Raw genomic sequence first — 25,510 nt, 5'->3', positions numbered from 1 at the left:
TCCGTGGAAATCTTTGAAGTCTGCCATAAGCCTTTTCCACAAGAATCAAAAACTTAAAGCTACTGCTATGGGTAAATTTATTTAAATTGTCTGGTGAGATGGAAGCGCAACACCCACAGCCAGGAGAGATCGCAATGTTCTGCCCTATTCGGTAAATAAATTGATCGTTAAAGATTAACTCCTTAAATGTTTTAAATTAATTGCATGAGTTAACGTGTACATTTCGACAGCCCTAATTTATTGGGATAATAAAATTACTGTGAAAATAGAAATCTTATTTTGAAATTTGAGCCTTGTGCTATGTAAATATAGATGCATATTTGAGTTGAGTTGATTTTTTTTCAAATCGTTCGACTTTGATATTTATAACAATATGCAGAACCATTAAAAGGCACCTATTATGCCCCTTTTCACAAGATTTAATTTAAATATTTGGTGTCCCCAGAATGTGTCTGTGAAGTTTCAGCTCAATATAATCTATAGATAATTTATTATACCATGTTGAAAATTTAAATGAAAAGTTTTGGGTGGGAATAAAAACTAGCTGTTTTTGTGTGTGTGTGTGTGTGTCTTTAAATGCAAATGAGCTGTTGCTCCACGCCAGGTATCCAGAATAGTGCGGAGTTTTGACATCTCTGCTTCTGATAACTACACATCATAAGCAATATGACTGACAGCGAAAATAGTGGTGTTCATCCCTATATGTTTGAACCGGAGTCAGACACTGATGAGGGAGAGACTCCGTCAGAAGTAACAACTATGAACCAGGAAGTTTCCAAATGGTTATTTGCTAAATGTAGTTTTTTCAGCAGTTTTGCAACGATGGATGAGCAGCACACACACACACACACACACACACACACACACACACACACACACACACACACACACACATACTGTTACAACGTTCGCTATGCGCTATAACGAAAACACACAAAAACAAACATGTCCGTCGGCAGTGTCAGTCAACAGTCGTGGACAGGGCCTGAAAAAAGAGACAGAATCTGAAAACGGCTACAGTTCTTATGATTAATAGGGATAAAAAAAAAGGACTGGGTGGATTTTTATCATTATAGGGTGGTTGTGTACACACACTGCCAACACACATTGATGTTCAAACACCATGTATAAGTGATTTTTGTATAATAGGTCCGATTTAATGGTGGCAGAACTGCATTCCACATGTTTGTTTGATCTCAAGAATAAGTTAAACATAACTTGTTTGTTTACATGTAAACTCCAGAGGGTAAGCTACCTTTAAAGTACACTCAGTTTAGGATTTAATCCTACACAAGGTGTATTACTTCTTTTGATTAAATTTAGAAAATGTCATCATCTTCAGCTGATGTTTGACTCCATTGACTTTGTGACACTCCGCACTACAGCTCAGAATGTGGCGGTTATGAAACATAAACTGGATTACCAACTGCCAATAAACATAAGAAGAAGAAACACTTTTATTTATCGGAAAAACACGATATTTATTTTTCGATAAATATCTTTATAGTTTTATGGCCCAGCCCTACCCCAGGTCTATGCAGATGTCTGCACACATTTTTGTGATAGTAGGGACAGTGTATGATACACTCATTTGTCAGATTTCACAAACACTTAAACCTGGTCCATCACTTGATGGCCAACCCAGTTTTAATTTACAGGAAAGCAGAGGCTCACCCAAGTACCAGAGTGTAGAGGCTTTTTTCAGAGGAGGGAGAGTCTGCCACCACTTTGGGATTACTTGTTATTAAGAACACACTACATGCAATGTAATCCATAGCCTACTTCATTTAAACCATAAAAAGCTATTGCATACTATTTAAAAGTACTATATTATTTGATTCTGCAAGTCTCAAATCAGATTTCTTGTACCGAATAATACAATGTGTTGTTGTGCATTATACAAGCCTACAATAATGTTGTATAAATTATTAACCATATAATTTGATGATAAAACTCTGTTTAAATTTTCAGAGTCAAATTAAATTAGAGTACAGAATTCTAATATCTGTTAAATACAATTTTGTTTTATAAAATTACATATTTCTAGGAAAACAACATATTAATTTTCCATGATCCAATACTCACCAAAATGCAATCCACCTTTGATTGTACAGTTTTGCTGCAAAAAAAGGAGAGTAGAAAGAAAAGGTATATCAGTATGACACAAGACAAGGGTAACTTGAGAAACATTCATAAAGCTGGCTTTATTAATAAATCAGTGGCATTCGAAACATCTTTCCATCCTCTACCCCACTGGCTCTGTCCGGCTTAGACCAATATATCTCCAAGAACGCATGTGGTCATGCATGAAAAAAAGTTTCTTGCATTAATGTTCCATCACACTTAAGGTCTATAAATATTTCCACCAATCAGAATGCATTAACCATTGGGATGATTAAGGGACTGTATGATCCAGTATGGAATCTATATACAGGTATGGAACATTAGTGGTCTAATTTGAACTCAAGGCAATGTATGGATGGTTTCCTTGTGATGCCTGTAGAATAATTTGGACCTTTAAAAGACACTGGGTACATTCTTTGAAAGTCATAGGTCAATCTGTGATAAGGATGCGGTTTAACAAATGACCCCTGCACACAAAGCACGTGAATACATGCTTATGCATATGTACACTCCTTTGTTTTAGTTAATTTTCTCCCCCAGTTTGGAATGCCCAATTCCCAATGCGCTCTAAGTCCTCATGGTAGTGTAGTGTCAATCCAGGTGGTGGAGGACGAATCTGTAGTGTCGCTTCTTCGACACACCGTCTCGTTCCCTCCATCAGGGAATGGCAATTACATCCGTAACCTAGACGTTATTTATGTTGACATTGTGTGATTAAGCTAAATAGTGGCTTATGCACTCCTTTTAAGGTTCAGAGGGGTGTTAGGCAGTGGTATTCTTTATCTGGAATGTTATAATCACTTGCTATAGAACCATTGTTGCACTGATTAGACCCGAACATCTTATCACATGACTTGGGCGCATTACTGCAGAGACATAGCATGTGTGGAGGCATCCACGCACCCAGCGAGAGTGAGAACCACATTATAGTGACCATGAGGAGGTTACCCCATGTCACTCTACCCTACCTAGCAACTGGCCAATTTGGCTGCTTAGGAGACCTGACTGGAGTCACTCGTGAACTCCAGGGGTGGTAGTCAGCATCTTTATTCAGTGAGCTACCCAGGCCCCCTACACACTACATAATTCCAACCCTGTTCTCTTCCATTTCCTTCAACACCATAAGAAATGTCACATCAGGCCACACAGTACAACAAGACAGTGATCCAAACCAAAAGGTTAATTGTAGCTAAGACAACAGGGACAGGACGTGTATGTGTACACTTCACAATTTTTTGACAAACGTGCTGTCTACTACGATAAATTAGTAGGTAAACATACAAGTTGGGAATCGAAAACCTGTTCTAAATCTAATTCAAATACTTTAATGTAATTACTAACTGGCTGTTCCTATGACAACATTTAGTTCAATTTGACACATAGTTTTGTTGTAATAAATGGTACTTTAATAATACAAAAATATTTTTTAAATGGTTCTGTTTTGATTAGTATTTCATTTAGTATATATGTACTGTATTTATTTTGTATTTAGTATGAGGGGGAACAATTGCTGGTGTGCTGCCTTAAAAGTAGTACAATTTTATTTGAATTCATTTTAATTGTAAATGTTAATGTATTGTTTATTTTAGCTTGCATATGCATTAAAGGCTCTTGCATTTACAAATAAAAAAATGGACTGAAGGGAATCTCAATGATCAGTAATTATAGATTTTTAATAATAAAACGCTTCCCAGCAATGTGTCAACTGAAGAAGGCGCTTTAAACTCAGTCCACCCAAAACTTTTCTTTTTTATGTGTGCCATTTTTGGACATCGATAGATCCAGTCATCCATAACTTTGATTACATGGAAAAAAGGGGACTTTTTTAGTCTTCTTTTGTGTTCCACAAAAGACAGAAAGTCAATCGAGTTTGGAACAAAATGAGGGTGAGTCAAAGTTAGGGCTGTGGCAATATGAATAAATATCAATATTTTTATTGATTTGTTTGTGTGAAGTGAAGTACTTCTTCATTCTTTGCTTGGAGCCAAAAAACGGTACACTGTTCAAGAACATTCAGACACCAGCCACGTGGCTGGGGGAGGTGCTAAGAGGTGCATTTAAATGTGAGAACGCACAAGACTACATGTCATACCTTAACTAATTTGACAATAGAAATGTGTTAGCAATGACTTAATGCCTCATTCTATGAGTAGAATTCACATAAGATCAGAAAAAGCAGCAGTTTTAACCACTCGATGATGATTTGAAGTAATATAAATAAAGTGTAATTTGTCATGTTTACATTCTGCACACAGCCATGATATGCACCGGTTACACTCTATTATTGTAATTCACGATGACACTGATAATACTGCAAAAATTAGAGTATAACAAGAGTTAATGGCCAGAACACAGTCAAAAGAACGATGATAAGAGGCATATCTCACTTTGGGTAGAATATGAATACATGGTAGAGTATGAATACATGGTATTCATAGTATTATTGATAAGCATTTGTCAATATATATATATATATATATATATATATATATATATATATATATCACACACACACACACACACACACACACACATTTTATTGTTGTTGTCATTTTAGTGTTATTTTTCACATAAGATTGATCTTATCATGATGACTGTGGCAGGGCGGAGGGCGGGGCCGGGTCGTGATCCTACACACCCGGTCCCGTATTAGGCTAATTATGCCTGCGTGAGGTTTAAAGGCTGACTGCAGAGGGCCGTGCGGGAGAGAGAGATCGTTAGCGGACATGTCCGTCATGTGTGTTTGTGTTGTCTTTTAAGTTTTCCATTAAACTATGATTTATATCGTCAAGCCGGTTCTCGGCAGTCAGCCTTTAAACCTCACGGAGGCACAATTAGCCTAATACGGGACCGGGTGTGTAGGATCACGACCCGGCCCCGCCCTCCGCCCTGCCACAATGACGTTGCGAGCTGCAGACAGCGGAGCTGAGAGACGAGTGTCTCAGTGTTTCATCAGCCAGAGGAACTTTAAATCTCTCCCGGTATCGACTCCTGCTCAGATTGGGTCTCTTCTGCGACTGGTTGAAGCGGCTCTGTGTACTAGGTAATACTCTAGGCAGGAAAAACCCTGTGAATAGCTTTCAGCTGCAGATGGCACATGAAACGAAACATGATGGCATATTTCATTATTTTATAAAATTCCACTTATTACAACAAAACGACTCGGTTACTAGCGTAACCTCGGTTCCCTGAGAGGAGGGAACGAGTATTGCGTATGTAGCTTACGCTATGGGAAAACTCAGTTTCTCGAGAAATATTGAAGTCTTTATGTAAAACGCATTGCAGCTGCACAGCAGACAGCGATGAGCGAGGCAGCTCGGTCATTGGCTGTGCCGCGGCAACTGCTCGAACCAATGACGGGGAGACTCTGAACGCGCGACCAATGGGCGCGCGCCTCGCGTTCGCGCGCTCAGAGCCTGCCGAAATTAGCATAGGCAGGCTATATAATGGGCACCCCGTCGTGCGAGTTCCTTTAGGTTCAATCGACTGAAGCGAACTGACCAAGCACAAGCACGGCAGCTTACGCAATACTCGTTCCCTCCTCTCGGGAACCCGTTGAGGGGCCATGCATGGAGGGCCCACAGATCGGGGCGGGGATGAAGAATCATCCCGCTGGCCTGTCCGAGGAGGTCTTGCCTCAGCGGAATCGGCCATGGGGCAGATTGCATCATCTGTATCAGTTCTGGAAACCACGTCTGGTTTTTCCAGAGTGGGGCTACCAGGAGCACTGCACATTTCACCTCCCTGATCCGACTGATGACCTGAGGCAGCATCGCGATCGGGGGAAAAGCATACAAGGGGCGGCTCGGCCAAACTTGGGCGAAGCGTCCGTGCTTTTGAGAAGAAGAGAGGGCAGTGCGCGTTTTCCTTGGAGGCGAAGAGGTCGACCTCTGCCTCGCCAAAGGTTTGCCATAACCACTGAACCATCAGAGGGTGGAGGACCATTCTCCTGGGAGAACCTTGTCTCTGGATAGCATGTCCGCTCCTTGGTTCAGGACACCTGGCACGTGCGCTGCCCTTAGCGAGCGAAGGTGGTGTTGTGACCATAGGATGAGCTCCCTGGTCATAGAGTGCAGGGAGCTCGACCTGAGTCCACCTTGGCGATTTATATACAAAACTACTGTCATGTTGTCCGTTCGGACCAGGACGTGTTCGTTTTTTAGGTACAGAAGCAGGGCTATGAGAGCCAAGGCGACCGCTTTCATTTCCAGACAGTTTATGTGTAGGCGCTTTTCCGGGTTTGACCAAAACCCGGAGACAGGCCTGCCCTCGTAAAGGGCCCCCCATCCTATTTTGGAGGCATCTGTCATGATCATTTTTCTCCGCGTACTCACGCCCAGACTCATGCCGGTTTGATACCAGTTGATGGCTTTCCAGGGCGTCAGGGCTTTTATACAGCCGTGATTCGCTCTGATCAAAAAGTGGCCCGAGCGCCACGCGTGAGTGGGGACACGGCTCTTGAGCCAGCGCTGGAGAGGACGCATGTGCAACAATCCTAGCTGGAGTACAGCTGATGCGAGGCCATGAGACCGAGCATTCTTTGAAATCGTTTGACGGGGCGTGCGCGCCGTTCTGAACGATGTTGCAAGGCGTCGAATAGAGAGCGCGCTCTGATGAGAGGCGCGCTGTCATCTGCACTGAGTCTAGCACTATTCCCAGAAAAGAGATATTCTGGCTGGGGGATAGCACGCTGTTTGCAAAATTGATTCTCAGACCCAGGCATTCTAGATGGCTGATAATCCAAGATCTGTGCGTCATTAACTGGTCCTCTGATTGTGCTATGATTAGCCAATCGTCGAGGTAATTCAGTATTCGCACTCCCCTCTGTCTCAGGGAGGAAAGTGCCGCGTCCATACATTTCGTGAATGTACGGGGGGCCAATGATAGGCCGAATGGTAGTACTGTGTACTGGTATGACTGACCCTCGAAAGCGAATCTCAGAAAGGGCCTGTGATGAGGCGCTATCGGAATGTGAAAGTAAGCGTCTTTCAAATCCACTGATAGAAACCAATCCCAGAGGCGAACTTGCGCGAGGATATGTTTGGTTGTTAACATTCTGAATGAGCGAATCATTAAAGCTTTGTTCAGATGTCTGAGATCCAGGATGGGGCGAAGGCCACCGTCCTTTTTCGGGACGAGAAAATAGCGGCTGTAAAAACCCGCCTCGCTCAAAGAGGGAGGAACAGTTTCTATAGCGCCCTTCTCTATCAGTTTGAGCACCTCGGTGCGTAGAACATGTGACACATCTTTTCTCACTTTCGTCTCGACCACCGCTGAAAAGTGGGGTGGTCTGCGAGTGAACTGAAGTGAGTATCCGTGTTTTATTATGTTCAAAACCCATTTCGGCATGTCGGGGATTTTTTCCCAGGCTTCTGCTCGCACAGATATGGGCTGAATGCTGGCTGGGGGCGTCGCAGTGACGTATGGGCCCCACCGGCAAATCACTTTGTGCTAACACAGAGTCTACGGCTCTCAGAGGCGCAGGTGCGCGCTGAGCAGCTGTATTGAGTGCCGAGTGCAGGGGTGCGTGTGAGAGTACAGGCACGTGCGCTATCTCCGAGATGCTCACAGCATGAGTCGGAGAGATGCTTGAAACTGTATGAACAGTGTTTTGGGGTGGGGGTGCATACATCATAATAGGCACGCGCGCCACATTCATAAAGCTTTCCGCATTTAGCGGGGAGTTTCTTTGCTCGCGCATTGCATCTGTGATGCTTGCGGCATGAAATAGAGAGCTGTTTGAAACTGTATGGGTAGCTGTGTGTAGGGGTGCGTGCAGTACAGCAGGCATGTGCGCTACACTTATAGTATTTCCCGTTTTTACTGGGGAAGTGTTTATAACTGTGGGAACAGTGCTTGTGTGTAGTGGTGCATACATGACAATAGGCACACGATCTACAATTTTGGGACATCCAGCCTGAACTGGGGAGGTATTTGGCACTGTTTGGACAGTATTGATATGTGGGAATGCGCACTTTAGTGTGGACATGTGAACCCTTAGTGACACAGGCAGAAAATGACTCTTTTCGTGATTTCTGTGTGTCGCCGTAAAAACGGCGTTTGATTGCAGGTGAGCAAGTTTTATGACTGGCCCATTGACTGCTGTATAGACATTTCCAGCCGCCTGTAAGGGGACTGGGTAATGTTTTAGATGTTTGAGAGAGAGCGGTCCGGCTTTTGCGAGACACGTACTCTCTCTTTATCTTCCTGTTGCTAGGAAGACTTACGAGGCTCCGTGTTCAGAGTGATTCTGGGCCGAGGACCTCGTTGCTCGTGCGGCTTTCTTCGGTCAGCGGAACGCGAGCGGTGTCGAGCGTCCTTTTCAGGTCTGCTCTTCGGCTGGGAGACGGGCGGCTCTGCCCTGGCTCGCTGCTGCTGCTGGGGCGGTTTCTGAAACGAGCTGGAGCGCTTGGGCAGGAAGTGATGCATTGCTTGCGAATCCTTCCGAGCCTCAGTGAAGTGCTCAGTGAATTCTCTCACCGCCGGTCCGAACAGGCCGCTTGGAGTGACAGGCGCGTCAAGAAATGGTGCCTTATCCGGCACCACTTCCGTTAGCGTTAGCCACAGATGGCGCTCAAGGACGGTCAAATTAGCCATGGCCCGGCCGATGGATTGGGCGGTGGCCTTTGTGGCTCGCAGGGCTACGTCCGCAGCGCTGCGCAGGTCCTTGAAAACCTCGGGTTCAGGTCCAGACTCGTCCATGGTGCGGAGGAGTTTGGCCTGAAAAACTTGTAGGACCGCCATCGAATGCAGCGCTGACGCAGCTTGGCCGGCGGCAGCGTATGCGCGATCGGCGAGAGCTGAGGTGGTTCTGCAGGGCTTCGAGGGGTGAGAAGCTCTGGCCTTCCATCCAGCGGTGGAGGGTGGGCATAGATGGTTGGCCACGGTCTCCTCGAGGGGCGGAGTTGCCTCGTAGCCTCTTTCTCTCGCGCCGTCCACTGAGGAGAGCGAGGAAGAAAAAGAAGGCTTTAGGCGAGCAGAGTGCGGGGCTTTCCACGACTTTGTGAGCTCATCGTGGACCTCAGGGAAGAAAGGAGAGGGTCTCTGTCGGGGGGCCTGCCAGCGCCCCTGCAGGAACCACTCGTCCAGCCGGCTGCGGGCGGGTTCTTCCGGGGAAGACCAGTCGAGCCCGACGTCTTCCACGGCTTTTGACAGGATACGGACGATTTCCGAGTCCATGCTGGTGCCCGCGCTCGTGTCCGCTGATGTCGGTGGCGTGGGGTCGAACGAGCCCGGCCAGTCGTCGGATGCAGTGTCAAGAGAGAGGCTGTCATCCTTTCCATCGTCGTCCCCTGATGTGCCGAACGAGACGAGACCCACCGCTTTGTTGGAGGGGTGCAGGTCCGCTCTCGTGAAATGGACTGGTGGCGGGGAGATTGCTGGTAGCGGTGATGCATGCGGGGACTGGGCCGGCATGACGTCACCGAAGTCGCCGTGCTCTGGCAGCCTCTGTTTTCTTGCGCGGCTCGAATGGAGGTGGCAGCACGGTGGAAGCCGGCTCGTTTGCGGTGAAAACGGCAAAGTGAGCGCACAGCTCGGCGAGGCCCAAGGAGTCGCATTCGGGGCATCCGCCCTGAATGAGTGCAGCTTCTGCGTGGTCCAGACCCAGGCAGCGAGTGCAGATGATGTGCCGATCTCCGTCGTGAAGAGGGCCTCTGCACGAGGCGCAGGCTGAAGGCATTTGAAACAACGCCTTGGAAAATTACTCTCTTACTTTTAAAAGCGTCGCGGGGGCGAGCGCTTGCAGTAAAGGATATGCGATGCGCGCCGGATGGCGTAGCAGAAGGCTTCGAAGGCGGCTGAAGGCGCCGGCGTCCTCTTAGCAGTCCCGCTGTAAGCTTGTCAACGGCGGCGAAAGACTCCAACAATCCAGAGGATCCAGCGAAGAGAAGGTCTTCTCTGAAGGAGATTAAATCTAAAGGAACTCGCATGACGGGGTGCCCATTATATAGCCTGCCTATGCTAAATTCGGCAGGCTCTGAGCGCGCGAACGCGAGGCGCGCGTTTAGAGTCGCCCCGTCATTGGTTCGAGCAGTTGCCGCGGCACAGCCAATGACCGAGCTGTCTGCTATGCAGCTGCAATGCGTTTTACATAAAGACTTCAATATTTCTCGAGAAACGGAGTTTTCCCATAGCGTAAGCTACTTACGCAATAGGAGAGACCTCTCGATAGGGAACTTGTTTATCTTTAATTATACATTGTCATATGAACAACCAGTCAGTAACTGCACTGCCTGATTTAATAGAGACACACGTTATCATTAAATAAACATGTAACGGGATCAATGGAAAGGAGGAGGCGAGAACCGGCTTGACGATATAAATAATGGTTTAATGATAAACTTAAAAGACAACATAAACACACACGACGGATATGTCCGTAAACGATCTCTCTCTCCCGCACGATCCTCTGCAGTCGATCTTTATCCCTCGGAGGCTTAATTGGCCTAATACGGGACCGGGTGTGTAGGATCACGACCCGGCCCCGCCCTCCGCCCTGCCACAAAACAGTAACAGTTCCAGAGACCGTTTAGACTGTGTTTTGTAGCCTAATGTTGTACTTCAGGCTTGTGAGACTTCAACAGTTCTTATTTAATTTCGAGTTGGACATTCATAGCTTGCACATCAGTATAAGATTACTTGCATACTGGAAGTGCTGTATGTTAGGTGGTGTAGATTCAAAAGCACCAGCTCATTAGAATGGTTCTTTCAGGAATCGAACTGTACTGGAAGCACCATATGTTTTGCGCTGTAAAAAGAGCTGGCTGGAGACTCGTTCAATAGGGAATTAAATACACTTGTAGAACTGTGTTTTTACACTGTAGAGTCAGTAGAGGGCAGCGCTGCTGCAGAGATGCGCTGCTGGAAATCCTGTCAAGAGTATTTAATGACCGTGTTCCAGCCACATCAGCAGAAAAGTGCACGCTGGAGAACCGTTAACGGAACCGAAAGTCATGAAGATCATACGATTCCAGTATTTTTGGAACCGGTTCTGAACAAGAGCCAATTCTCGGTTCCCAACCCTATCCGTGAAACACAAGATTGAGGGATGTGAGGACTGTGTTTGTGGCTGTCCAAGCTCCAAAATCACTCATAAAAGCACTGTAAAGTCATCCATAACACTTGTGCCTTAGATTTCAATACTTCTGAATCCATATGACAGTGTTGTGAGAGGAACAGACCGAAAACTAAGTGTTTATTCACCTCTTCACCCATTTGAAACTGGCGCACAAGTGAGAACGGCTTGTTTACATACACGCACCTGACATCATGAACGCTTTGGGCTGGCGAGAGCTGCATTAACATGAAAAAGATTGGAGGATGGGTCAGTCTTCCATGCCCCCCTTATAATACCTTCCAAAAACCCATAGGGAGGGTGTGCTCTACACTTTGAGAACCCAAAGCCAGCACACTTGGTCCTCTGAGGCATTGTGACATACATGAAATCTGCATAATTGATTACATTGAAACTGAAATCACGGTATGATGTTGCGTGTAATCAAAATGATTGCACTCCCTTTCTCGATTTGTTGTCGATGATTTTCATTATTGATAATTATCTATTTTTTCGATCAGTCGTTGCAGTCCTACCTAAAAGCATATGTAGGATGACCAATGGTTGTAATGACAATGCAGCACTAGCCCGAATTATTTTGCACTGGCCCTTGGCCATCCTTTCAGCCAATCCCTGATCTTCAATTTGCCATTCCCCAATGTTACACCACATACACTGGCTTTTGTATAGGATATCCAATTACACAGTGTTTATTCCAAGACTGATAAAAAACAAAAATAAAAATAAACCTTTTAGGCTTATTCCACAGACCAAAGCCAAATAGTAAGTTTTATAAGACCATCCATCCCTATGAGAGAGTGATTGGTGAGTGAAGTAATGAACTGTTACTAGGCGAGGTGCAGTTTGCTCCCATGTGGCTTCAGGCCAGGTAGCTCTCATTAAGCTGTCTCTACGTAGGTAGTCTGGAGGCTGGAAAAGGATTGTACCCCTGTTGTCAAGAGGAAGGCAGGCAGTAGAAATAGGATTTCCTGTTAATGTCACTTCCTGTGGCAACAATGTCTTTATTGGGTTGTTTCAAGCAGACACCTGATTGGGACTTACTTAATCAATTAAACATGTAATCACCAAAACCAAAGCACTATTAAAACTATAAACACTATTAGCATAGTCTTCACCTGATACACAGATACAGTCACTATTAAGGAAAGAACAAAAGTGGAGCCAATTAGCTTACAGCTGGATCTCATCCAACCACCTAATGTCCAAACAAACATTACAGACAATCCTTGTAGTCAAGTATTATAGGGTCAAACTAAGCTTCTTGCCAAAATACAAATTACCTCCAATGAGCTCTAATTTTGAACTGATCCAAAGGAGTTGGTTGGCAACTGACTGTTCCCTTTGGACATAAACAAGGTGGCACAAGCGCCAATCATGCTGAATGGGTCGAACACTGTAGTGTGACAATCCTGGATGTGATGTGATCTGAATGGAACGTTATATAGCAAAGGTTTGAGAATTTGATATCATTAATGAAGAGTTAGTGTTTGTTTTCCTGTAAACTGTGGCCTGATTTAAGCTACAGACTTTTATCCTGTCTGTTGGTCACTGCCCCTCCCCCTAAAAACCCCTCCTCGAGCTGGCCGAATGGGCCCGGATCACAACAGGAACGTAAACAACCGCCTCAGTGAGTGAGTGAGAGAGTTAGAGAGACAGAAAGAGTGGGGTAGGGGGAAAGGTGAGGGGTCACTATGTCACTGTTAAGATGGGATAGCTGTGACTGTCTCTATCATTTGCTCTTCGATTAGGTTGTCGTGGGGAGTGGACTGAAGCATGTGTGATCCATGTCTAAATCCACATTAGCAAAATGCTGACTGAGAACAGCCAGACACCACAACAGAGACTAACACTACTGCTAGTCAGCATGACCTACATGTAAGAAATTTGTGTGTCAGAGTGTGTGCGAGAGTGTGAGATTGGGGACGAGAATGCTAAGGTCGCTCTATCTGTCACTCAGCATGAACACACTAGCTCTCTCTCTCATACTCCTAGTCAGACAGATAACTCCACTGAACCTGCTGAACTCTGCAACTACCGTGCTGAACCTCTTAAACCTCCTGTGTGCACTGACACATACTCTATCAAGCTGCTCTGTGCACGCTGGCAAACTTTAAGCTGGTTATTACATTTAATATAGGAATAATTTAAGCCTTTAATGCACAAACATTGCAATTACTTTGAATGTACACAATTGGTACAAAAAAAAGGGAAATCTACAACAGGTCAAGGTAACCTTATGTCTGTCTGTTTCAGTCCATGCAAAGCTAGTGATGGCTTTTAAGGCTTAAGTGTATAATTTCTGTGCAAATGTAATTGAAAAATAATCAGTGTTTTCAAACAGATTACAGAAATTTCCCCTCATCTACAATAGGTTGTATAAACAGATAATCCTGCCCCAAACTCACACAATTAGCGGAGTCAATAGCTGGGTTCCCATCCAAATGTTTCACATTTTTATATGCATTTCCTCTAATTAATTTCCTTCAGAAACCTCTTGGCGAATTTTGAAAGTTTATAAGCATATCAAGAGTTTTTATTCAGCTTTTCTTAAGCGCAACGTAAAATTAGCATACAAATTAATTGTTGGATGGAAACCCAGCAAATGTTGCTGTGTCAGGCTAGTTGGGCCGCTCAAACAGACAGAGGAATGATTTGATACTTTTAGGTGAAATCAAGATGTCTTACATATAGTTAGGTAGTTAGTGATTTTATGCCATGCCAGCATCCAAGGCTATTTTCATGACAAAACAAGTAAAAAAATACTTGTTTTACATAATGGTGGATCTTCGTCGGATATTAAGAACATATGTGTGAGTCTGGAATGTCCTATTCGGCAACGGGTGTAAATGATCTGATCCCAGCGATTACTGAAATTAGAGAAGCATTTTTGCCCACAACAGGGTTGATTTCATGCTATTTGTTTTTAATGCATTGGTTCAATTCAGTTAATGTTGTAAGAGATTATAGTAGGTTTCAGATCTGAGGGTGGTATGGAGCATTTTTTAAGATCTTTAGCAGCCGTGTCTGCTTGTTCATTTCCTCTGATTCTGCAATGGCCAGATACCCAGCAAAAGTAAATATTACAATTCTGTGTCTCCAGAGCTGACAATTTGGTTAAAATCTTTACAAGGGTAGGATGGATATTTTTGAGTGATGCAAGAGCTTAAAGGCATGATTTTGAATCTGTTATTATTAAGAAATTTCTCTGTCGTGAGGTCTTAATTTGATCCAGCGCTAGAATAATAGCATTGGCCTCTGCAGTAAAACTGTAACTCTGATTGGGTATCCTTATTCCGTTTTGTGATTGATCTTACATATAATTAAGTATTAAGATAGGATACGAGAAAGAAATATACATCGAAAAAATTACACATATCAGATGTAAAATGTTCTAAACATATATAGATACTTGAAGTACAAATGAGTATCATAGGCAGCATGCTAAAACTATTAGCAGAAAATTGAGTATGCCAGCCAGGCTTCCTTCCAACTGCCCTTCTAAAAGGAACTGTCAGGCTTCCCAGACTGCTGTGAGAAGAGGTGCGATCTAAGGTCCCATACACAAGGCTTCTGATTAAAGGATCCCTTACAGAGAAAAAAAAAGAAAGACAATGTGTACATACATGTGCATATATATCCCATTTCTGAAATAAATGTTGATGCACAACTAAAATGCTGCTTTCACATACAACGCAAAGAAAATTTTCGCCTCGCATTGCCCGCGCGAGTTTAACTGCTGGATTATAAATTTGTGTTTAAACTCATGTTCGCACAAGTAACACGAACCCTCGAGTATTCAGGTGCGTACACACTGCCAGCGACATCGCGCGCGACAGCGACTCCATCCCATTCATTTTCAATGAGAGCACAGCGACTTCCAGCGACCGTTGGCGACTAGATGTGGGCGTGTCCAGCGACGCGACAAAGTTGAGACAAGTTCAACTTTATTCAAATGAAGAGCGACTAATGGAAGCGACAGCCAATAGGAGAGAAGACGGGATAGCTCACGTGATCCGTCTCTCTCTCTCTCTCTCTCAGTTCCTGAAAACATAAGTAAATATGCAATTTGATGTCAGGAAACACGTACAGTTATTGACCTTGTACAGGCATTACGATAGTTGTCAAATGCAACCATAGCAAAATACCGTATTGATTCAACAAACTGACAACTGTGGTTGTGAGTGTGTCTGTCTGCATCCCCACAAATCGACAAGGAACACCCACTACGTTTTTACTCAAAGACCAGTCTTGAGCTCTTAAAAGTGCACCTCTGATCATTACAGCACTGCAAGAACAGTGGCGGTGAGAAGCACGCCATGAGACACAGAACCATTTGAATTCAGCACAGAATTCAACATCACAATTGACTATAGTAACACCAACTGTACTTTAGGCAGAAATAGATTCATAATACATACAGGTGAAACTCGAAAAATTAGAATATCGTGCAAAAGTTCATTAATTTCAGTAATTCAACTTAAAAGGTGAAACTAATATATTATATAGACTCATTACAAGCAAAGTAAGATATTTCAAGCCTTTATTTGATATAATTTTGATGATTATGGCTTACAGCTTATGAAAACCCCAAATTCAGAATCTCAGAAAATTAGAATATTGTGAAAAGGTTCAGTATTGTAGGCTCAAAGTGTCACATTCTAATCAGCTAATTAATCCAAAACACCTGCAAAGGGTTCCTGAGCCTTTAAATGGTCTCTCAGTCTGGTTCAGTTGAATTCACAATCATGGGGAAGACTGCTGACCTGACAGTTGTGCAGAAAACCATCATTGACACCCTCCACAAGGAGGGAAAGCCTCAAAAGGTAATAGCAAAAGAAGTTGGATGTTCTCAAAGTGCTGTATCAAAGCACATTAATAGAAAGTTAAGTGGAAGGGAAAAGTGTGGAAGAAAAAGGTGCACAAGCAGCAGGGATGACCGTAGCCTGGAGAGGATTGTCAGGAAAAGGCCATTCAAATGTGTGGGGGAGCTTCACAAGGAGTGGACTGAGGCTTCAAATGTCAGTATTCCTCTTGTCAAGCCGCTCCTGAACAACAAACAACGTCAGAAGCGTCTTACCTGGGCTAAAGAAAAAAAGAACTGGTCTGTTGCTCAGTGGTCCAAAGTTCTCTTTTCTGATGAGAGCAAATTTTGCATCTCATTTGGAAACCAAGGTCCCAGAGTCTGGAGGAAGAATGGAGAGGCACACAATCCAAGATGTTTGAAGTCCAGTGTGAAGTTTCCACAGTCTGTGTTGGTTTGGGGAGCCATGTCATCGGCTGGTGTTGGTCCACTGTGCTTTATTAAGTCCAGAGTCAACGCAGCCATCTACCGGGACATTTTAGAGCACTTCATGCTTCCTTCAGCAGACAAGCTTTATGGAGATGCTGACTTCATTTTCCAGCAGGAGTTGGCACCTGCCCACACTGCCAAAAGTACCAAAACCTGGTTCAATGACCACGGTATTACTGTGCTTGATTGGCCAGCAAACTCGCCTGACCTGAACCCCATAGAGAATCTATGGGGCATTGCCAAGAGAAAGATGAGAGACATGAGACCAAACAATGCAGAAGAGCTGAAGGCCGCTATTGAAGCATCTTGGTCTTCCATAACACCTCAGCAGTGCCACAGGCTGATAGCATCCATGCCACGCCGCATTGAGGCAGTAATTAATGCAAAATGGGCCCAAACCAAGTACTGAGTACATTTGGATGATTATACTTTTCAGAGGGCCGACATTTCTGTATTTAAAATCCTTTTTTTTTATTGAGTTCATGTAATATTCAAATTTTCTGAGATTCTGAATTTGGGGTTTTCATAAGCTGTAAGCCATAATCATAAAAATTATATCAAATAAAGGCTTGAAACATCTTACTTTGTTTGTAATGAGTCTATATAATATATCAGTTTCACCTTTTAAGTTGAATTACTGAAATTAATGAACTTTTGCACGATATTCTAATTTTTCGAGTTTCACCTGTATTATCATACTTTATCACTACTTAAGCTCTATTAAATTTGTCATAGGCTACATTAGGGGAGTGGGGGAATATATAAAATTTGTGCCAGATGAATGGGACAAAAGTTTTTCAGGAAATGTATAAATTCAAATATATATATAAAAAAAAAAAATAATTGTAAAACAATATAGAGTCAAGCAATTTCATATTATTTAATAAAAGGTTAGGTCATAGAATTATGTTTTTAAATTGGGTTTCTTCACTAAATAAAATCTTTTTCATGATGGAACCTCAAGTCTCAAGGAAGATGTTTGTCACTATATGATCCTTGAGCAATAACGGAAAGATGGATGAAAGGCTAATTCTTCTTGTTAGAAATTTTCCAGTGCTCTATGATATATATGTCTCTTCCCACGTACAAGGACATTTTTAAGAAAAATACTGCGTGGAAAGGTGTATCTGAGATCGCGGGGATTTTATGGACCCAGACCAGTGGCGGCTGCTGGTCTTTCAAAGAGGGGAAGCTCATTTTCGACCTACATTATAAACTTATTTACCCTATTTTTTGCACTAAATCAATCTTAGGTGTTGATCTGCCCTGCTGTTTAATTCTAATTTTTTCCTCGTAAGGAAGACTTTCAAATGGCTTCGCCAAAATCAGGTCGACAATATTAGCACCGTCTGCCATCGTGCGCAGTTTCACCCGTACGACGCTAGCCTAGCCTACCGTATGAATGAATGAACGAACGAACGAACGAACGAACGAACGAACGCTCTAAAACAAAATATATTAAACTTGGTAAAACTGAAACAAGGAATGTGGTGTATAATTGTGTGAAATGTATTATGCAAATTGACTAGCAATTTCGCCAAACAAATATAAAGAAATAGGTTGCAGCAGTTTGTCTTTCGACTACACTTGAGAAATCCACGATGGGACTGAGCGCGAAATAGCTTCAGTGACTTCTTATAGTGCAGATTCGCTGTCAATCAAAAGGAGATGCAGTCTTTCGACAGATCCTCCAATCATCACGCGGAAGCCCGGAGTCCGGGCCGGTCCACTCCTCATTCACCCCCAGAGACGCTGAGCGTCCGTGGGCGGGACATAATCGCAGCATTTATCCAATGACCGTCTATTTTCGGAGCACTGAAAAAAACTGTTCATAGCAGCCCCATTGAAGTCAATGGACGCTCGGCTTCAACAGGGAAATGCACTGACGCTACGGGAATGTATGAGAAGTAAATCGAGTCAGCCGACCTGCTATATGTAATGTAGCTGATTCTGAACGAACTCGTCTTCGAGATGAACGTGTTCTACCGCATTTTTAGTCAATTTTAACTTTCCTCACTTTCATCCAAGCGATGTCTTTTTTCGTCCGGTCTCTGTACATGAATGACATTGAGTCATACAATTCCGGGGTGCCCACACACCGCTACAAAATATTTTTCATCCATTTTTCCTGATTTTTTCTGCTACTACGTCAGTGACATCTGGACAATATTAATGCTGACAGGCTTTTGCGACAACGCGTCATGCGGATTTTTGCTTGATTTAAAAAATTTGAACTCAAGCAAATAAGTGAATAAAGCGATTTTGCGTGTTCGAGTCACCCCATTCGCTTCATTCGCGCCGCCTGCCGCGAATTCGTGTCTATTCGCTTCTTAGCATTGAATTTGAATGTAATCGCGATGCGCGAAACGCTCGCTTCACATTGTATGTGAACGCACCATAAGGCAAAGGGCCCATAAACATTTTACAACGTGACTTGAACGTAGTCTCTCTCAGTGTCATAATGTAATTCACACATTTACCAAACTTTATTCTTCACCTTATCTGAAAATAAAATTTAAGGGAACAGTTGACACTTTTATAATACTTTAAATGGAAGCATCAGGTCCACTCTGAAGCATCACAGTGACAATGGTCATTTAATTTAATAATAATGATTTAAACATATTTTGCCAGGTTTCACGCATTTCTCCAATTTGAACCATTTTGTTATAGAGTGAATCTATTCTAGACAAAGCTATTGGTCACTGGGCAAAAGGGATAAAAAAAGCACCTTGATGGATTACATTCACATGCCTGTTTCTTCAAAAAAGGTTTTTGCATTTTAAAAAAATATATAAATTACACATCAATTGTTCAAAAGTTTGTTGGAGCTGATAACAGATTTCCCAATGAGTTATATTCTACTGTGCTTTTTGCAGATACTCTGTAATGGTGTGTGTGTGTGTGTGTGTGTGTGTGTGTGTGTGTGTGTGTGTGTGTGTGTGTGTGTGTGTGTGTGTGGCCCTGCGATGGACTGGCGACCTGTCCAGGGTGTCCCCCGCCTTTCGCCCAATGTTAGCTGGGATAGGCTCCAGCCCCCCGCGACCCTGTACACAGGATAAGCGGTTGACGATGGATGGATGGATGGATATAAATTACACATCAATTGTTCAAAAGTTTGTTGGAGCTGATAACAGATTTCCCAATGAGTTATATTCTACTGTGCTTTTTGCAGATACTCTGTAATGGTGTGTGTGTGTGTGTGTGTGTGTGTGTGTGTGTGTGTGTGTGTGTGTGTGTGTGTGTGTGTGTGTGTGTGTGTGTGTGTGTGTGTGTGTGTGTGTGTGTGTGTGTGTATGTTTATAGGGACAAGAAAAATTATCAAAGTTTATATTTCTCTTGCAACTATTCTGGTTTTTCATCTGTGTACAAGTGTAAAATGACATGCAAAGCAAAAACGACCCTCTTAGTAAATCACAGAAACACAGAGGAAATGCCACAGACACATAACTCATTTGCTGAATATTTTCAGCAAATATTTAAAAACAAATATATATATATATATATATATATATATATATATATATATATATATATATATATATATATATATATATATATTTTGAATATGTAATATTTTGAATTTGGAATATTAAAAGACATTGGGACTCTATTTGCAGGCCTAATGCAATGTTTATATAGCAAAACCACTGACACAGATCTTTCTCTTGTTCAAGCATTGGACTAACTGTAGGCTAAACCAAAACAGAGTTGTCTAACAGTGCCAAGGCAGCAGTTCTCAGAGACTGCAGCTTGGTGAAAAAACAGCGTGGCTCTTTGCCAGCAGTGCTATGGCTCATTTTCAATTCTCTTTGAAGGTGATTATCACCATTGTCTCTTCCCCTCCTCCCAATTCCATCCCATTCCCCTTCATATGTAGATAAAGATTTACACACATTGACATCCATGTTCTGTACACAAACAGCCATGTAAAAAAGAGGGACTAAATTAAACCCCCTTACACTGACCTCTTCGTGGTCTATGTAGTCAAAAGCCTGCCGTTAATCTAAAATTATTGCACAAATTTTGTGTTAACCAAGTGACAAAACATTAACCCAAATTAACCCAAAATGCTACAGAGCTAAATCACAATATTGCACAGAAAGTGCAGATCACTCTAAAACAACACCCTCTGCTGTTCTGTTGGGAAAGTGAATTATTTCCCCTCACCAGGTGAGATTCTAGTAGTCATTTACCAAGGAAATATCACTGCTTTAGTGTCGGATATTTGCCTACATCAATTTCATAATAAGCAGCAGTACTTTTATATTATTAATATTCTACACCATCACAAGTCATTCCCAGTAGTGTAGGCTGAAAGATTTGAACAAAAAAACCTAATTGAATAATTAAAAAAAATATTGCAAATGCGATTTGAACCTCGGTGTGATTATTAATATAAACAAATACTAGTATGTGTTTCCTCTTATCTAAAATTAAGTCAAGGGCAAGCATGCTGTATTGCAAATAGAAATACTGTTCAAGAAAGGATGTTCACTCTTGAGTCCTCTTAAAAAGAACCAGACTAAATAAATAAAAAATAGTGAAACACAGAGAGTGAAAAAACAGATTCACATCACCTTCACATTGTATCTGTTCAATGTGTACCTGTTTTTACCCACTTTGTGATAGGATCTCAGTCCACTTTTCACCATTATATTTTGGAACCCAATAAGGCGGCATAATTGCGAATTTATTATGGTAATAAATTATTTATATTATTATTACAGCATATTTATGTACAGTACTAAAGTCATGTACTAATTTACACTTGCATGCGCCATAGCCATGCGTTTCCGATTAAACCCTTCAGCCTTTATTTTGGAGGAAGCTTTTTATTTATAACACTGAAGGAATATGCTTTTTGTAATTGGGTTGACAATGGCCTTTTACTGCAGAGAAATGCTCTCATTGACACTTCTGTCCACAAAAACCTTGTGTTATGGGGTTAATTTAGATTTGGATAGAACGTTTTGCGGTCAAGCATATTTGATCTAAGAAAATTTGCAATTAGTGAATCTACAGTGCTGTAAATATTACACGCTAAACTCATAAGCCTCATGCGTGCTTTGAGTATGTGTAATACACTGAAGAGAACGGTCCTGCGCACATACAGTAAGCACAGAAAGCAGTGCATGCTGCAGACTATTTATTTCATTAGATCACAGCCCTTATGGTTTGATAATCGCACTACATCATTTTGTGATTTTTATTTTTATTGATTAATTGTTCAGACCTACATTAGTGACAAAGTTTATTGTAGCTAAAGTTCCTATTGGCAGATCGCTATTTCTTTTCCACAAGGTTCGCCAGAAATAGTGCCAAATACCCTGTACTCTTCCACAGAGCCTGCAACATGTGTGCCAACCAGCATGCCAAATGCAGATCAGGGTATCAGATATCACATCGACAGTGCTAATCTTTAGTGCTCTGCTCAGAGTGAAGTCCATCTCACTCCAATGGTAATTGGTAGATCCATAGGGTCCCATAATAATATGCAATAATAGCTGTGGAAAAGCACTTCACTTACAGCACATTCTGGATGCAAATGATGCACAACTTTGACTCACACAGGTTAAAATTCTAGTCTTGAGTCCATTTAATCTCAGAGTGAAGTCCAATAACATTCATGTATGGCAAGGAGTAAAAAATGTGGTCCTTCAATGTTTTGGTTAAAAATGGAAAAATGGTGATCCACCTGTTATTAGACAAACCACATTCAGTACAAAATGAGTAGTTAATGGACTATGAATAGCGCACATTAAATAAAACCATGTTCAGCTATCAACCTAAAGAGAAAAAAGGGTAAACACGGTGCTAAACTGCACATTTGCCCTACTTAGTACTCATGTTTTTCCCATTCCGCAGAAACAATGACACAAATAAACATTAACGCTTGTTAATTACTTTTGAGCAAATAAAATCTGTTGATTTTGTGCAAAATATTTGGAATTTTCTATTGCAATAACGGAGTCCACTGAGCCTAATTATATCCAAATCTGCATTCAAAAAGAAAACAAAATACTGTTAGATTGGATTAATTGTTATCTGTCCTTCCAAACCATAGGTATACGTGATGCCACTTATTTTCTTTTCGATCTGATACCAATAATTTCAAGTCCAATATCGTCGATAACAATAAAAAAAAAAAAACTCTTGGGATTTAATGGGTAATTTAAATGTCTTTTTTTTCTTCACATTTGTGAGTCTAAACAGAAAATTATTAGACTTCTATTTTGTTTAACCTTACAAAAATTAACCATGGGTTCACTACAGTAACTATAGTTTAACCATGTTATATAGTTAAACCATAGTTACCACACAATTAACCATGGTTACTACTATGATATTACTGTAGTAAAACCATGGTTACTTATTTTTTATTTTTTTATAATTTATTTACAACAACAATTACCCACAAACTCATAAGAAATATCACCTTTAGATATGTTGTTAATTTAGTGTGAATTTACCCCAGAAGTGGTTTCTCTGATTTTCTACATTTATTATTTATGCATTTGGCTGACACTTCTATTCAAAGCAACTTACAGTGCACTTATTACAGGGACAATCCCCCCCGGAGCAACCTGGAGTTAAGTGCCTTGCTCAAGGACACAATGGTGGTGGCTGTGGGGATCGAACCAGTGACCTTCTTATTAACAGTTATGTGCTTTAGCCCACTACGCCACCACTCTATTTTCGCTTGTCTGCTTGTGCCTTTCAGCATTACCAGTCTACTTTAAGATTCACAGGAAAAGATGTCTGTGGTCAAAATGTCAACATGGTTTCAACACTCAAATGATTTTTAGGAGGAACAATAAATGCACTCAGACAGAGCAACCATGGATGTGCTACATAACACAAAAGTAATTCATGTTTTATGGAAATATTGCATAATGGGATGCAATATTGAATGAATATATGAATATGGGATCAATATATGGACAATTTTGAAGATGTTCTAGAAGTCTATGTTTAGCATCACACTTTGCTCATCCCATCATGCATAATTCTTGGGATGATTGTCTGCCCTTAAAGCACAAAACTGATCCACTTTCTGACCATGCAAATCCAAACGTAAGTGAGCCAAAACGAATCTACGATCCAGAATGGACATTCAGTATAGTCGCTGCTGCAGATGCATGTCGTTGAGAGCATGTCTCAACATGCAAACACAAGGGTGGTGGTGAGAGGGGTGGAGGCTGCAGAATAACCGTGTCAGCGGTTTTTTTTTGCGCTGCTACTTGAATTGAGAGTAACGTGCACCAACAATGATCATCAATTCTAGACCAAACTACTGATGTAAAACAAGACTGAGAGTGACTATGTGCGGACGTTCTATTTTGTCTCTAGGATACTTTTGTCATTCAAATGCATGTGCGATGCACGCGCTGCTATAAACATCATGAGCCATAGCTGTATGTTTCACGATGTCTTCTTCATCCTCAATAACAGTCCCACTGTCATCCAACAATAACAGTTGGATCATTCCAACACTTTGTGCAAAAAAGGAGAGGATGGAGTAGCATAGATTTGTTAGAAGCAGTGGCCACAATGAGAGCGTTTCTATGCACAAAACTGGCCGTTTAAATGCGCGTGGTTGTGTTGTTTACCATCCCTCGCGCTACGGATTCCGTAGTACGGAACCGGTTAGCGCTCACTCTACTAAATCTGTTTAGATAGCGTGGTAGCAAGCAATCTCTCGCTGATTCAATCATTCAATGACACAAACGTACTGAATATACATTTTCATAAGAAGTAAAAAATAGCAGTTCTTTGGAGATGTATAAGGACTAGACAATTCACGTCAGTCGGTACATTACACATCCCGAGTAACCTAGCTATCAGATATTATTATTATTATTGATTAAAATGTATAATCTGTCCAGTAGAATACAGCTAATTTGTAGCATACAAAAATCAACTTTATGTTGAGTTGTGAAATACAATAAAAAGCAGAGTTAATCCAGCTAAATAGAAACGAACGCGCTAATTAGGAGGATGGCGTCTTCGATCCCATTAACCCCCATTCTATCCCGCACAACTCATTTACAGTACTGGCCAATATTGCCGACAGCGCTTACCAGATTGAGTTCTTTATTTTGAGCTGCAGTGCATTCGCTTCAGTCCCCTGCAATCCTGGAACCACGGAAGGCAGTGCTGCTACTCCAGGGCCAGGCTGCTGCTGATCTTCAGCCATCACGATGCGCTTCAGGAGGGACGGGGATGGGGATCTAACAAGTAGGCCTTAACCTGAACCTCGAAAATGCAGCTTTCTCACGAAAAAAGTACATCACGGTTATCGCCTGTTGACTTCACGGACAAATCGGACTCGGCTCTAATAGATAACGGTTGCAATTCATGGTTTGTTGTTGCGGTTCAGGTCCCTGCATGTGCATAAGAAGAAGCAAGCACAAACGGGCGCTGGGGAACACTTCGAGTTGCTGCAGGTTCAGACACACTACCTACTATCTCACTGGCGACCACTGGTGAAGCTTCTAGGTATGCGCATGCGCACTGCGCAATCAGCGGAAACCACACGAGAGCTGCAAGTGCTGTATTTATACGTCTTCAGCTAGTTTGCAATCATCATTCCGCACCTCATTAAAAAAAAGTATCACTGTTTGTTTTGTTTTTGTTTTTGAAATGATAGCAAACGAGGTTTGTTGAGGTTCTAACTAATAGAGTATATTGTTTTTAAATTGGGAGACTGGATTGGATGTAATGCATGTGTTAAAACTGCTGCAAACCATTTCAAAATAACTGCTTCAGAAAAGTATGCACAATTTCTGTTAATTACATTTTGCATATAACATCACAAGTAGTCTATAAACAAATGAATCTCCATTGTGATTGTTCAGTCCACTTGAGCACACTTTTAACATTGTTCATGTCAAATCTATTCGTCCCACTTAAGAAAAACAAGTTTTTTATAGGGGCCTTTAGCCCCTTTCACGAATTGAGCGGTTATTAAAAAACATTTGATAACCCTGAGCAAAAAAAAGTTTTTTTGTAAAATA

The 25,510-nt window shown here is 42.0% G+C and overlaps 1 protein-coding gene across 1 annotated transcript in view; it reads right to left on the bottom strand.

Annotated features, from left to right (window-relative positions):
- LOC127663523 (DNA-binding protein RFX7-like) overlaps positions 1 to 24,930 on the bottom strand; it is a 69,147-nt gene extending 44,217 nt beyond the window's left edge. Inside the window, exons 1-2 of the mRNA XM_052155143.1 lie at positions 24,575 to 24,930; positions 2,086 to 2,119 (exon numbers count right to left, since the gene is read on the bottom strand). Coding sequence (XP_052011103.1) covers positions 2,086 to 2,119; positions 24,575 to 24,690 — 150 coding nt within the window. The 5' untranslated portion in view covers positions 24,691 to 24,930. The remainder of the gene's footprint in view (positions 1 to 2,085; positions 2,120 to 24,574) is intronic.
- Between the last annotated feature and the right edge of the window lie 580 nt (positions 24,931 to 25,510).

Source organism: Xyrauchen texanus, chromosome 2 (genome assembly GCF_025860055.1).
Source record: "Xyrauchen texanus isolate HMW12.3.18 chromosome 2, RBS_HiC_50CHRs, whole genome shotgun sequence".
Lineage (NCBI taxonomy): Eukaryota > Metazoa > Chordata > Actinopteri > Cypriniformes > Catostomidae > Xyrauchen > Xyrauchen texanus.
The sequence above is the reverse complement of the archived record's forward strand: the minus strand, read 5'-3'. Positions and strand labels throughout refer to the sequence as shown.